We start from the raw sequence: 13114 nt of genomic DNA, 5'->3' as shown, positions 1-13114 counted from the left end.
TTTAAATATAATAGAATTTTTATTTTGCAAATACAAGTAGTCTTCTTCTTTCTCCTGCCCTGTTCCCAAATATTACTTGGGGTCGGCGCAATATGTCATTTTCTTCCATTTTCCCCTGTCACTCGTCATACTGACACTCACTCCCTTCCTATTCATATCATCTTTCAGGCAATCCATCCATCTTTTCTTAGGTCTTCCTCTTCCTCTCCATCCATCTACATTCATACTTAGCACACACTTTGTTGCATGCGTATCATCCCTCCTCATTACATGTCCATACCACGACAATCTTCTACTTCTCATCTTTTCTGTAACTGGCGCTACTTTCAGACTTCCTCTAATGTAATCATTCCTCACTTTATCCATTCTTGTAACACCACACATCCATCTCAGCATTCTCATTTCTGTTACATGCACTCTCTTCTCGTCCCTCTTTTTCAATGCCCAACACTCCGATCCATACAGGACGACAGGTCTAATGACGGATTTGTAAATTTTGCCCTTCAGTTTGAGGGGCATCCGCGGGTCACAAATAGCGCTAGTTACCTGTCGCCACTTCATCCATCCAGTATTGATCCGATGCGTAACGTCCCTGTTCACCTCACCGTCACTTTGGACGAGTGAACCAAGGTACCGGAAGTCGGAGCAAACTGGTAGGGGCATGCCGGCTAGGGTTATGGTCATGGGTCCCGAAATACCGCCAAAATCACAATGAAGGTATTCGGTTTTAGTCCTGCTCACCTTTAAACCCACTGTCTCCAGTCTCAGCCGCCATGCCTCCAATCTACTCTGGACCTCTGGCCCACTCTCCCCCACCAGAACAATGTCATCGGCGAAAAGCATACACCAGGGTGCCTCCTCCCGTATATCTGCCGTAAGCGCGTCCATTACAAGCAGGAAGAGATACGGGCTGAGGGCCGACCCCTGATGTAAGCCAACACCTACACTGAAGCTGGCGGTAGTGTCCGCTGCGGACCGGACTTCTGTACGGCATCTGCCGTACATCGCTCGGATCTACTGCACATACTTCCCTGGTATACCTTTCTCCTCAAGGGCCCACCACAAAACCTCACGAGGCACCCGGTCATATGCCTTCTCGAGGTCAACGAACACCATATGCAAGTTTTTGTGTGCACCCCTGTACTTTTCGCACAATTGGCGAATACAGAATATAGCGTCCGTTGTACTCCGACCAGGCATAAAACCGAATTGATTTCGTGCGATATCACTCTCTTCTCTCAGCCTCCTTTCAATAACTTTCTCCCACACTTTCATACTATGTGACATTAGCTTTATTCCTCTATATTTGTTGCAATTCAACACATCACCCTTGTTCTTAAAAATGGGCACCAGGAAACTATTGCACCACTCGTCTGGTATAGTTTCCTCTTGCAACAACTTATTGAAGAATAAAGCCAGCCATTTCCATCCATCCATCTTTAATAATTTCCACACTTCCACTGGTATTCCATCTGGCCCTATCGCTTTTCCATTTTTCATTCCATTCACTGCTAATCTGACCTCATCCTCACATACATTTCTTACAAGGCCCTCGTTCACCGCTTTATGATGGAGCACACCGCTCCACTCATTTTCTTCATTCATCAGTCTTTCAAAATATTCCTTCCACCTACCTTTAATCTCCACATCATTCGAAAGGACCGTTCCGTCTCCATTCTTTACACACCTTATCTGGCATACATCTCTTGTCATTTTCTCCCTAGATTTAACCAATCGGTAAAAGTCATTTTGACCAGCTGGGCTATCTAGGGAGTCATACATCTTCTCGTGCGCTTTTGCCCTTGAAACAGCCACAATCTTCTTTGCTTTCTTCTTACATTCATCATATTCAGCCTTTTTTTGTGCTTTTTCACTATCATCATTGTCTTCCGTCCGCTGCCATTCCTTGAATTTCATCTTCTTTTCCTTTAATACACTCTGCACTTCTTCCACCCACCACCAAGTTTCCTTCTCTATCACACCATTCCCTTTTGATTCTCCTAGAATGCTTCTTGCCGCTTTCCTTATACACGTCGCCATTTCATTCCAGCATTCATTCACATTCTTTTCATTCATTTCTCCCATTTCAATCATCTTATCAACCACTACTTTTCTAAATTCCTGGGCCAACTCAGCCTTCCCCAACAGATGCCATTTGATTTTGGGGGGCCGTCTCTCTTTGGCTTTTGGCCGGGAAGTACAAGTAGTAGTAGTTTTTAAATAATATATTTTTATCAAAGCAAGTAGTAAATAATGATGTTGGTTATATACCATTTTTAAGTTAATTTTTTAACTACTATGTTCAATAGTATATTTTTGCTACCTTTTCAAGAAAATTTTGTTAGGTACTTTGGTTTTATTTATTAAACTGAAACTCAGCAGTTCACCTATTTTATTACTTTTCTCATTTTCTCAATAAAGGACGGGCATTATTCATAATGGCCGGGAAAATTGATTAACCTTGCTGTTTTTATCTTATTGCTCAATTGAGTCGGGCATTATAAATACAGACCGGCCATTATTAATAGTGCCCAGACTAATCAAATTTCCCGTACCTAACATGTAGCTATATGTTCATTAGTCGTGTTAGCACCCATAACACAAGTTAATGAATAACTTAAGTACCACGGGGCTAACCGACCGTGTGTGTATCCTGGCATTATTTATTTATTATAATCTGTTGGTAATTTAGTATGATTTTTTACCAACTCTAATTCTTTGTAAATTTACAATTTACATATGAATATACTTAACACTAATATAATAGGTACATACTATGTATAGGTAGGTACTTATTTCTTTGTAGCAATGGTGTGTGTTTGTTTTTTGCTTGAGTAAAAGGATTACCAATGAAAAGGCCTAGTCTACGGCAATGTAATATTTGAATGAAATAAAACACAAAATATCGAACAGCTTCATAAAATAAGTGCTTTATTGATTAAAAATTAGTAGGTATAGGTACTTAATTTGAATAAATCGTAACGTGACTGTTAACAAAATTAGTTCAAATCGTTTTCGTAACATGTACCTATCGACTTATTTACAGATTTTTGAAGAAAATAAAGTAACATAATGTATTAGATCAAAAGTAGTGTAATTAGTTGCAAGCTTTCTAGCAGCCCACGTGATTCAGTTATTTCAATGAACTTTTATATAGTGTGGTGATTGGATTGTAATATCTGCATGAGACGCGGAACTTGTCCGACACGATGACGTTTTGACTTGCGTGACATTAGGCGCGGTGAGGGTCCGCGCGGCAGTGGCAGGCGCGGGCAGCGGCGGCGAGAGCAGGCGGCGGCGCCACTGCCGCGCGGGACCCCGCCTCTTGCAACCATATCCTACTGCAATTTCCCTTGTTTTAACGACAGGCGAACGAATGATTCGTATGCACTAAGCGGAATAATAAACTATACATCTATTATAATTATTACTTTTAACCAATTTCTTTTTATTTACAACCGAGAATCTATAATAATATAAATATTAGAACCTTATTACTCTCTGTACAATGTCGTTAATTTTAATAGACTCTTATCTCTTTTATTATTTGCATATTTTTTATGTCCAGATCGACATGCTTCAAGTTCATAATAATGTTGTGGAAAAATGGGCAACACTCACCCAGAAATGATTTCACTGTAGTAGATATTATTCACAAGCTTCATTGTAGAAACAATTTACATGTAAAGCCTTTATATCCCCTCTCAGAACGTATTCATAATGAAGCACTTCACTATATCGGTAGATACAGTTTGCAGCAGTGTTCCAGAAGGAGAGTAAACCCCTGAGCCCTTCCATCAAGGTTCAGATTGTAAAATTTCGATATCGATAAGGTAACGTATTGGGCGACTCTCCACAACAATATTTACTAAACTAATAATGTATAAATAAAAAAAGATCTACACCGGAACAAAGGGCAATGATGAAACACCACTAAAATATACCACTGCAATTCAGTAATTGCATCTAATATAAGTAAATTTAACTAGAACCGGCGGCGGCCGTCAATTTGAACGCCAAACATAAAGAGTGCTGTATAACGAGCGAACTGACAGACGGCACTCACTCCAAGGATTTGGCCTCCCCACAGCACACGGCGCTGCGGACATTCCGCACTATAACTTATTCAGACTAAGTTATACTTATTCTTGTATAAGTTAATTTTCCTTTTGTGCATACTATAAGTATGAAAGTTATGGCGCGCAGTGGGAACAAACTTCAGTCGGCTACGTTACATTTGAAGTAAACAATGATTCGCATCGGCTCGGCGCCGGTGTGCCACCGCCCACACTCTGAGCGAGACAAGGAAATGAACATCGCACATTTACGAATTTACCCCAAATGACGTCACTATCGTGCAGACGTGCACACTCGTAACCGGAGGATCACAGAGTCACAAAGATTTAGAGCGCCAATCTTCCGAGACGTGAGGTGTCGGTGCAGCGGCGGACACGCGGCTACTCCTCGTCCGTGTCGGCGTCGCTGGAGAACTCGGCGGCGGCCGGCTGCAGCCGCGGCGGGAAGGGGCCGCGCGTCTGCTGCCTGCAACACAGCGCGGTCAGAGGCGGCCGGCGCGGCGCGGTCGCCGGCCGTGCGGTACTCACGCGAGGCGCCGGTAGTGGTTGAGCCACTCCTCCAGCATCTGCGCCTGCAGCAGCGGCCGCGCGTGCAGCGTCTGCCGCGCCGCCAGCACGCCGCCGCCCGTCACGCACGCCGACACCCAGCGCCGCACCACCGCCTCCGCGTCCGCCATCTGCGACACGAGCCCTGTAGCGGCCGCCGCCGTGCGCAGCACGCTGCATCACACGCGGCGCGGCACTCACCTCGTCGCCGGTGAGGAAGTGCACGGGCAGCAGCTTGCCGTCCAGGTCGGTGAGCGGCAGCAGCGCCTGCGGGGCGCGCGCGTCGCGGATGTAGGCGGGCGCGCGCGGCTGCAGCGGCACGAGCGCGGAGAAGTGGCCGCGCGTGTAGCCCAGGCTCAGCGGCGACTTGCTGCAGGCGTCGGGCTCGCACAGCAGCGGCAGGTAGAGGCCGCGGAAGCGCGCGTAGCCCAGCGCCTCGCCGCGGAACGAGTTGACGACGTCCACGCCGTACACGAGGATGGGGCGGCGCAGCACGTGCGCCAGCGCGAACACGTGCAGCTGGTGCAGCGCGGCGCCCGGGCGCGCGGCGGCGGCCGCCAGGCGCGCCCACTCGGCGCGCAGCTGCGCCTCGTCGGGCGCGTACTGCAGCCGCGCCGCCTGCGCGCGCTCCCACGCCGCCCAGCGCGCGTACAGCGCCCGCGCGCCCAGCGCGTCCCCCAGCGCCGCGCGCAGCGTGTTGGCGCGGTCCGCCACGCCGTACGCCGCCTGGCACACGGCGTCGGGCAGGCAGTCGCCGGCCGAGCGGTTCCACAGCGCGTACAGGCGCGAGCCCAGGCGCCGCAGCTCGGCGCTCCAGTTGATGAGCGGCGGGTCGGCCTCCAGCGTGGCCATGGCGTCGCGGTCCAGCAGCTCCGAGAACAGCTGCTCCTGGATCGGCGCCGGCAGCTCCTCGATCTCTGCAACATCACGCCTCGTATAGTAGCGCGCCTAGCGAATCGACTCGACTGAACAGAAAAAAGACAAGCCATAACACGATAAAACCAAACAAACGGAATGATCGTTCGTGCCGCTTACCACCGTTAAACGTGAAATGAATAGTTAAGCAAAGCAGTGAGTGTGTTACCGGCTGGCAGGTAGAAGGTGCAGAACTCGTTGATGTACCGGCACGGGAAGCTGCCCTTCTTGTAGCGCACGCAGCTGGCGATGTGCCGCCGGATCGCCGACGCCAGGTCCGGCGCTGTAACGCGACACACGTTACACAACCTGCGTCTCCTCGCCGCGTGGCTAGCACCAGAGACCTACTCACCGATGTATGAAGGAGATCTCTTGAGGCCGGGCCCGCCGCCCGATATCCGCGACAGTAATGTCGACAAAATTTCTTGTCGCTGAAACCTGAAACATCGTACATGCCATTCATCGATATGTATAAGTGAACATTTGACATTTGACAAGCGGCCGCGTACCGTATGGCGAGGTGCACGAGCGTGTGGCCGGCGTCGAAGGCGGAGGCGCGGTTGAGCAGCGCCACCTCCTGCGGCGTGAGCGCGCGGGCGGGGTCGCCGCCCTGCGCCAGGTAGGCGTCCACGCAGCGCGCCGAGCCCTCCACCACGCCCAGGCACGCCTGCAGCCACACCCAGTCCGGGCCCGCGCGCCGCTTGCTGCGCTTGTCCAGCGAGTGCAGCGACGCGGGGCTGCTCAGCTCGTTGATGCCCGCGCCGCCCGGCCCGCCCGGCGCCGCGCCCGCGGGGTTGCTGCTGCCGCACATGGCGCACTTCAGCGCCTTGGGCCAGTTGTCGTACGTGCACGTCTGCAACAGAGCCGTCACTTGCCGCTGCTCACGCGTGTGCACACGTGGCGCGCGAGGCTAGCACTCACCGGGCACGACCACTTGGCGACGGACGACGCGCTGGCGCCCTGCGGGGAAGATATCCTCAGCGGCTTGAGTCGCTCCGCCACCGCCTCCGCACCTGCGCACACCACACTCCCTTCACAAACAATTTCAATGAGTGTCTCCGCGACACTAAGCTGGAGTGATGTGACGACATCGCTATAGCGGGCTGGCAATAAGTTTGTACAGGTGATGAGCGGTATGTGGTGATAGGCAGTTGCGGCAGAGCTTACCGGTGGCGTCGGGCGCCGGCAGCGCGCTGGCGCCGTCCTGCAGCCGGAAGATGTCCTCGTTGAGCGCGGACTTGGGGCTGCGGCACATGGTGCACTGCAACAGTAGTAGTGCCACATGTTTCATCATCGCCACGCACGCGCACACGCACGGCCGAGTGGCGCGCGTGGCAATCATTCATACAACCAGCAACGATGAAACAATTGCTGCCCAACCATTTTCAAGGATTACTTTCGCTCATTGCGAAAATATTTGTGTCTATTTCGGGACTTGATTGTAATAAGAACCAGCGTTATATATAAATAAATAGATAAGAAATATATTATAGGAATCTGTCAATGTTGAACGTGCACACTTGCAGGTTAAGCAAGTGTAACCGCCGCGAGACTCGCCAAGTGAAAGTGTTCGCAGCTAGACAATAACGAAATCAATCTAGCAACAACGGCAGCGAACGACTAGACTTTTGTTCAGTTTTTCTCATTGTAATGCCTTCGTATTTATCGCTTATTTTCAAATTGGACTGATAGGCGACTCACGAAGCGAAGCAGTTTGATTGTCAGCACAATCGCTTCGATATCTAGACGAGAGCTAAAGCGGTCATTGTTGATGTGATAAGCGTTAACACTAAAACTTTCTATTCAGTAAGAATGCATCAAGTCTTACTACACTCATGCCGCTGTTGCACAGAGAGGGCGACCTCACATCTTAGCCGTTAGTCAGATTACTATTTATGTCTAGAAAGCTACTAAACCTCAATGAATCTTGAACTATTCCTAAGAGCAGGAATTTATTTCAGTTATTAACGAGAGAAAAAATACATAATCTGAATTGGGAAATACGTATTATTAATCTAATTTCAACACCTTATTTATCTTTTTCAATATCCCGTACATACATTACCCAAAAACTATTTTAGTGAAAGAGCATAGGAATGGAGGCAGTGAACAGTCCCGTGTCAGGCGTGCGACGCGAGCACTGACAGCGCTGCGCTGAAGTCGATGGATACCTTGCGTGAGAGCGGGAAGTTCTCGTAGGTGCACACGTCGCAGCACCACTTGGCGCCCTCGGCGGCCGGCGCGGAGCTCGCCGTCATCTGCGGCCATACACATGCATCACTCCAGCGATTACTTCTTACACAACTACTTTATTATATGGAGATTTTACTACATGCCAATCAAATTATATTTTACGCTAAAACAGATACATCATCATCAGCCTTTTTTGTCGTAACACTGCTGGACACAGGCAACTTCTGACACAGAGAGGGATTGAGCGTCAATCGCCACTTGCGCAAGTGAAAAAAGTAATTCATAGTTAGATTTGATTACCACCTTAAACCACTTCAAACAAAATCTTTTGGCTATGGTAAAACTCCCCACCGTGTCTAAACTCATCCACATGAGGAAAGAAGGGGTCTGTCTCAGTAAACCATTTACATATTTATAAACCACAGCAAACAATAAATATCGTCTCGAAACATTAACAAAATAAAATAAAACTAAAATAACGCCGCTGAGTTCAGCTAGTACTGTACTTAATTAGTTTTTTAGTTCAAATAATCATAAAATTTTGTTAGCTTAAGAAATCATGAACCATTTGTTCCCATTAGACTGCCCCTTAATGGCAAGCCATTCAACCAGTGAAACATGATGCTATGCAAATACTGTGTAAGCAAATAAGACTTCCAAGCTGCAAGGAACTAGTAGTACTATGTACTCAGTAGTGACTAGTTTCTTTAACCTGACATGTTGTTCATGATCATCTACCTTATATGATGAATGTAATGCTTGTGCTCAATATCAGTCATTGTACATGTGACACGTGACCTTACACAACTGTTCCTACTTGCATTGACTTTATGTTAATGTGAATTGTAATGAGCTCGCTGACACTCCAGCTGAGTGTGCTAGTGTGAGTGCAGCGGCGGGACAGGAACACACTGCATTACCATACTATGTGGCTTTACAAATTGGAAAAACTGTAAAGCAAATATTCTATATATTTTTATATATAAACTATATGACCTGGCAAGCTTTTACCCTAAATGGTCCGAAACTAATGAACCTATTTGAAAATCATTTTGCTGTTGGAAAGCTACACTCTTTCCGAGTACCATGCGTTATATTTTTCCCATGAGATGCAGAAAATGGCTATAAGGAAAAAAAAAAATTAAATGAATCAAGTGAAAACATGTCAACTGTTTTAGAAGTTGGTTAAACAAGCAGAGAAACAGATACAAAACACACTTGGTCATTCAATGTAGTAGCCGGGGCTCAATACAGAACTCAACTTACTTGATTGTATATTTCTCAATTGTCCATATCAAAGCTAAAGCAAACTTGTGAACTAGCCAAAAGTCCATGTTTGAATAATGATCATGGTGAGAGCGTATGAATTGGTTGTATTGAGTTGCAATCTCATCTAAGCCATTAAAGCTTGTAGTGTGGATTCAAGTGTCGTATAGATTAGTGAGAGCAGCAGAAGTGCACTGGTCACCTGGGTGATGGTGGTCTGTGAGACGGCGGTGGAGGCGTCGAGCGCGGCGCACTCGGCGGCGGGCGCGCCGGGCTCGCCCAGCGACGCGCTGTGCCTGCTCCCCTCATTCTGCACCTCCTCACTCATCTTACCATCAATTATAACATTGAGGATACAACTTCACGCGCTACACTTCACAATCGACTACTATGACGTTCTCATCATACGAGATTCTTTAGTATTGCTAAGCTTCTATTTACACAGGTGCAGTTTGTCGACTATTGTTCCTTTAAGTGCGCCTGTACAGTTCCTATGACCTAAAAAAGAAATGTACATCATGAACCGACCACAGCGAATAACAATACATACTCACGTACAGACAAATAGAAAGGAGAGTGATAATTTCACCTCAAGAATTTCTTATTGGTATCATTGACAGATAGCGACACAACACACGAAAATGCAAAACTTAATTATTATAGATCCGAGGTTGTTGATATGAAACTTGGCATCGTTCTTAATAGAATTTTGGCGTCGTTACACAACATAAAGCATCGAGAGTGCGATGGCATAAGGTCAAGACTACTAGAGCAATATCATTTACTCACACTGAGCTGACGATGTGTGATCAACAACTTAGTACGTTTTTGCACGAGTAATTTGCCAAACAGTGGACAAAACAAACCCAGGGGAGGCGGAAGAAAACATAAAAGAAACAATGGAGATAGAGGCAATTATGTTTATACGGTATTTTGACAAATTTTGTGTCAATTTTGGTGTCATCTAAAGAAACGAGATGGCTCGCTCACTATGGTTCAGCTATGGTGGAGTAACTTGTGTCAAAATTGTGAAATACTGTTCAGTGATTGGTTGTAAAACACATTTTTTTTTCATTGTTCTTTCCAACTACCAATCACAAAAATTTTACTCAAATAGTCTCCAATGGTCTATGGAACTAGAACTTTATTCAAAATGGCCACCCTAAAAAAAATCTGATGATGTCTGTGGTAATGCGCTCCGTTTCACTTACTACAAGCAGCTTTTTTTTTGCAACAATAATCAAAACATTCAAAAGACCTAAATAAATAATGTCATGTAAATGACAAATTTTTGGTACTACTGTTTTCCGCATAATATACAAAATAATTGTTTTAACTTCAAGCTCGAATACTTTAAAATGATTTAGTATAAGTAAAAAATTCAGTTTATGTATTCGAATGAATTTTAGACGCATTTTGTCGAAAAGTTCCTTGCGGTCCTCGTCATCATCGGGGAAAAGTCATCCGGAGGAAGTCGCCAAGTTGCAAAGTGAAATAGAGTTACTCAAGCAAACAATCGATTCTCTAAAAGTTTCAGTAGAAAGTAGAGATGCAGCAATAGGTACGCTAGCTCGTGAAAAGGAAAAAATATACGTGGAATTAAAGAGCGCACAAAGAACAAACAGGAATTTACATCAACAGCTTGTTGATGAAAGGTGCAAAAATACCTACATATTCATTCGCTAGATTATATAATACCCATTCGTACCTACTGCTGCCAAAGTAAACCTACCGAACCTATTGTTGGTTAATGCGCCTACCTTCCTAAACAGTTTGTTAAGTAGTTAGGTACTGGTAACATTAATTTATAGTTAATCGTTTATCAAAATTGTAGGGATATTCATTCTAAGGAAAAGGATTTTCTCATAAATGAGATTAAGAGATTGACTAAACGAAACGAATACGAAAGTAACGAGCAGGAGAGTAAGGATGTAAGTACAATAATTATATACCTACTTAGGCACTATCAGTCTATTCTCTGTACATATTTGTAACCGCACGAATTTCTTAGTCGTCTTAGTCTCTCTATTATACTACTCTATATATCTCGTGATTCTCATTTATTTTAGTTAACTGAAGATCAAGTAAAAAGCTCTTTGCATGAAGAATTAAAAGCTAAGGATGAAGTTATTTATAACATTGGAACTAAGTATCTAAAAATAAAATCGAGCAAAATATTCTTTCAAAAGAAATTGGAAAAATTACAAGCACAGAACAAAAAGGTATACTGTTTGAATCTACGCAGTCAGAAAGGTATTTTTTAAAATAAATGGTTCATCTTCCGTCTATACTTGGTCTATATGTAGCTACCCGTGTCGGCGGCGCTCGTTGTTCCATGCGCTCCTCAAGGAGATGTCAGCAACCCCAGCGGGGCTCAGCAGGGCCGAGGCCTGCCGGGGCTGCCGGATTGTTCAAAAGAGTTACCGCGGCCCTGGTACATAAATGGCCTACGTCTATATGTAGCTCAATAATGTTTTCGTTTCAGTAGGTACATAGGTAGGAATAATACTGCAGCATTATTTTGTATGTCTCTACCAGACCTCGGGACTATAGAGTCCCGGATTTTTGGGAGGCGAACGTGGGGCCGAAGCCAACACGCTGAAGCCCTTTTGAGACAACTTTAATGAAATGGTGACACAAAACCGACGATTATCCCTGTATACACTATAGAAATGTACCCAAGGACAATCCCCGGTTCTGTGCTAAACTATTGCTAACTATGGATGAAAACTACTTGGGCTATTGTGATGGGATGCTAGTGGACTAGGAATGGGGAAACTACGGGAACTATGGCACCTGCCGATAACAATGTAATAAATACACGTAAAAATGGCAGGTGGAGACTCGCCAACTCACTTACTGGGCCCCCGGGAATCAGTCGCTAAATCGCAACAAGAGGGCAACAGGTACATGAGCGGCTGAAGGGTGAGGATACCTCGGCGGACTTTAAACGCAGATCACGCGCTCCCTGTGGGTCCAGCATCACCGGCCCACTCGCCACTTACCACGAGGCACCTACCCTCCGAGTGGGCTGTTAACCCTATACTGCAGCATTATTATTATAGAAAATATTGTTTTGATTGCTGAAAGTTTTTAATTCTGATAATCTCATTCAGTCGCGTCTCGTGCCATGTTTCACTTCCTTCAACGGAAGTTTAGGCTGCCGCTTGCCAGCCACCACGCTCCTCTCGGAGCGGGAAAGTCTTGAAATTCGTGATATCCATGTCACTCTCACAAACTATTTAATTATAATTTCAGACGTGCGAGAAGATTATTCTGTTGTTGCAAGATAATAGAAAAACGTTGGACAATCTTCTGGATAAGCTTTTAAAATCTTCTTCAGTATCTCCCAATAGTAAAAAGTATTTAAAGCTATTGCAAATAAATGCCAGCTTGCATTACGAAAACACTCAACTTAAAATATACCTTTCATCTCAACAAGAGTCTACCAGCAGCAACAGCGTGCCGCAGCATCACTCAGACAGGTGCTGCCCCGTAGACACCGACAAGCAGACGCCGTTTGAAACCAAGTCCGAGGAAAAAATGAATCATTACATTAATACAAAGTTCAAACTATTCAATACGCATGGTTTTGAAGCTCTGAAAAGTTTCAAGTACATTCATAGAAGTTTTTCGCCAAATGTTCGAGGTACGATTTATAGGTCAGTTTCAGATTCTTGCATCGTGAGATCGACGTTAAGTGAATTAGTGAATGCTAGTAATATATTGTAAATCTATTGCCAATTGTTTTATTTTGACTGAAGAATTATCTAGGTTCCTCGATAGCATCGTATGTATATAGTTATCGGCACGGATAATGAGCTCTCGGCGGAAGAGTGGGAATCGCTTTGCGCACTGTACACTTAAGGCAATAAACCAATAAATCACTTCTGCGCAGGTGAAAGTCAGGGCTCAATATCCTTGCCGATGATTATACCTCAGGAAGGTGGATTCAGCAAAGCAACCGCGGTTTGGGCACTTACTTACCATAATACAAACCGCTTATGTAGTTACGATATTACGATTTACGAAATAAAGTAATATCACAGATTATATAATAGTTACTACGTAACAGATAAATCACTCCATACAAAAAAGTCCATACCTACTGTTATAAG

The 13114-nt window shown here is 45.3% G+C and overlaps 2 protein-coding genes across 11 annotated transcripts; one reads left to right on the top strand and one right to left on the bottom strand.

Annotated features, from left to right (window-relative positions):
* Positions 1-2903: 2903 nt before the first annotated feature.
* LOC124641751 (ubiquitin thioesterase trabid) lies at positions 2904-10070 on the bottom strand. Of its 8 annotated transcripts, none has more exons than XM_047179927.1 (11): positions 9786-10070; positions 9199-9494; positions 7709-7795; positions 6705-6801; positions 6459-6568; positions 6047-6390; positions 5890-5975; positions 5707-5820; positions 4824-5539; positions 4605-4753; positions 2904-4542 (listed from the first exon to the last, which is right to left on the bottom strand). In XM_047179927.1, exons 2-11 carry the CDS (start codon positions 9322-9324, stop codon positions 4458-4460), a joined length of 1914 nt encoding a protein of 637 aa, XP_047035883.1. In that variant the 5' UTR covers positions 9325-9494; positions 9786-10070; the 3' UTR covers positions 2904-4457. The 8 variants fall into 8 exon arrangements, with proteins under 8 accessions (XP_047035883.1, XP_047035885.1, XP_047035886.1 ...); XM_047179929.1 differs by having other exon boundaries at positions 6705-6798; positions 9786-10068; XM_047179930.1 differs by having other exon boundaries at positions 6459-6550; positions 9786-10067.
* A 216-nt stretch (positions 10071-10286) lies between these two features.
* On the top strand, positions 10287-12735 carry LOC124641757 (spindle assembly checkpoint component MAD1-like). 3 transcript variants are annotated; one of them, XM_047179946.1, is made up of 4 exons: positions 10287-10651; positions 10831-10927; positions 11066-11249; positions 12255-12418. In XM_047179946.1, the coding sequence occupies exons 1-4, from the start codon at positions 10395-10397 to the stop codon at positions 12287-12289; spliced, it is 573 nt and encodes a 190-aa protein (XP_047035902.1). In that variant the 5' UTR covers positions 10287-10394; the 3' UTR covers positions 12290-12418. The 3 variants fall into 3 exon arrangements, with proteins under 3 accessions (XP_047035902.1, XP_047035900.1, XP_047035899.1); XM_047179943.1 differs by having other exon boundaries at positions 10288-10651; positions 11066-11218; positions 12255-12735; XM_047179944.1 differs by lacking the exon at positions 11066-11249 and having other exon boundaries at positions 12255-12735.
* The last annotated feature ends 379 nt before the right edge of the window (positions 12736-13114 follow it).

Source organism: Helicoverpa zea, chromosome 23 (assembly GCF_022581195.2).
Source record: "Helicoverpa zea isolate HzStark_Cry1AcR chromosome 23, ilHelZeax1.1, whole genome shotgun sequence".
Taxonomy (NCBI): domain Eukaryota; kingdom Metazoa; phylum Arthropoda; class Insecta; order Lepidoptera; family Noctuidae; genus Helicoverpa; species Helicoverpa zea.
This window is presented reverse-complemented; position numbering and strand designations above follow the sequence as displayed.

What these genes read in the sequence shown, in the direction of transcription:
- LOC124641751 (XM_047179927.1), bottom strand. Translation starts at nt 9,324, where the DNA reads ATGAGTGAGGAGGTGCAGAATGAGGGGAGCAGGCACAGCGCGTCGCTG. An exon ending in ACTTCCCGCTCTCACGCAAG is followed by an intron (nt 6,802 to 7,708) that starts GTATCCATCGAC and finishes CTACTACTGTTG; the next exon opens with CAGTGCACCATGTGCCGCAG. An exon ending in AACCACTACCGGCGCCTCGC is followed by an intron (nt 4,543 to 4,604) that starts GTGAGTACCGCA and finishes GCTGTGTTGCAG; the next exon opens with GCAGCAGACGCGCGGCCCCT.
- LOC124641757 (XM_047179943.1), top strand. Translation starts at nt 10,395, where the DNA reads ATGAATTTTAGACGCATTTTGTCGAAAAGTTCCTTGCGGTCCTCGTCA. An exon ending in ACGAGCAGGAGAGTAAGGAT is followed by an intron (nt 10,928 to 11,065) that starts GTAAGTACAATA and finishes CATTTATTTTAG; the next exon opens with TTAACTGAAGATCAAGTAAA. An exon ending in TACAAGCACAGAACAAAAAG is followed by an intron (nt 11,219 to 12,254) that starts GTATACTGTTTG and finishes TTATAATTTCAG; the next exon opens with ACGTGCGAGAAGATTATTCT.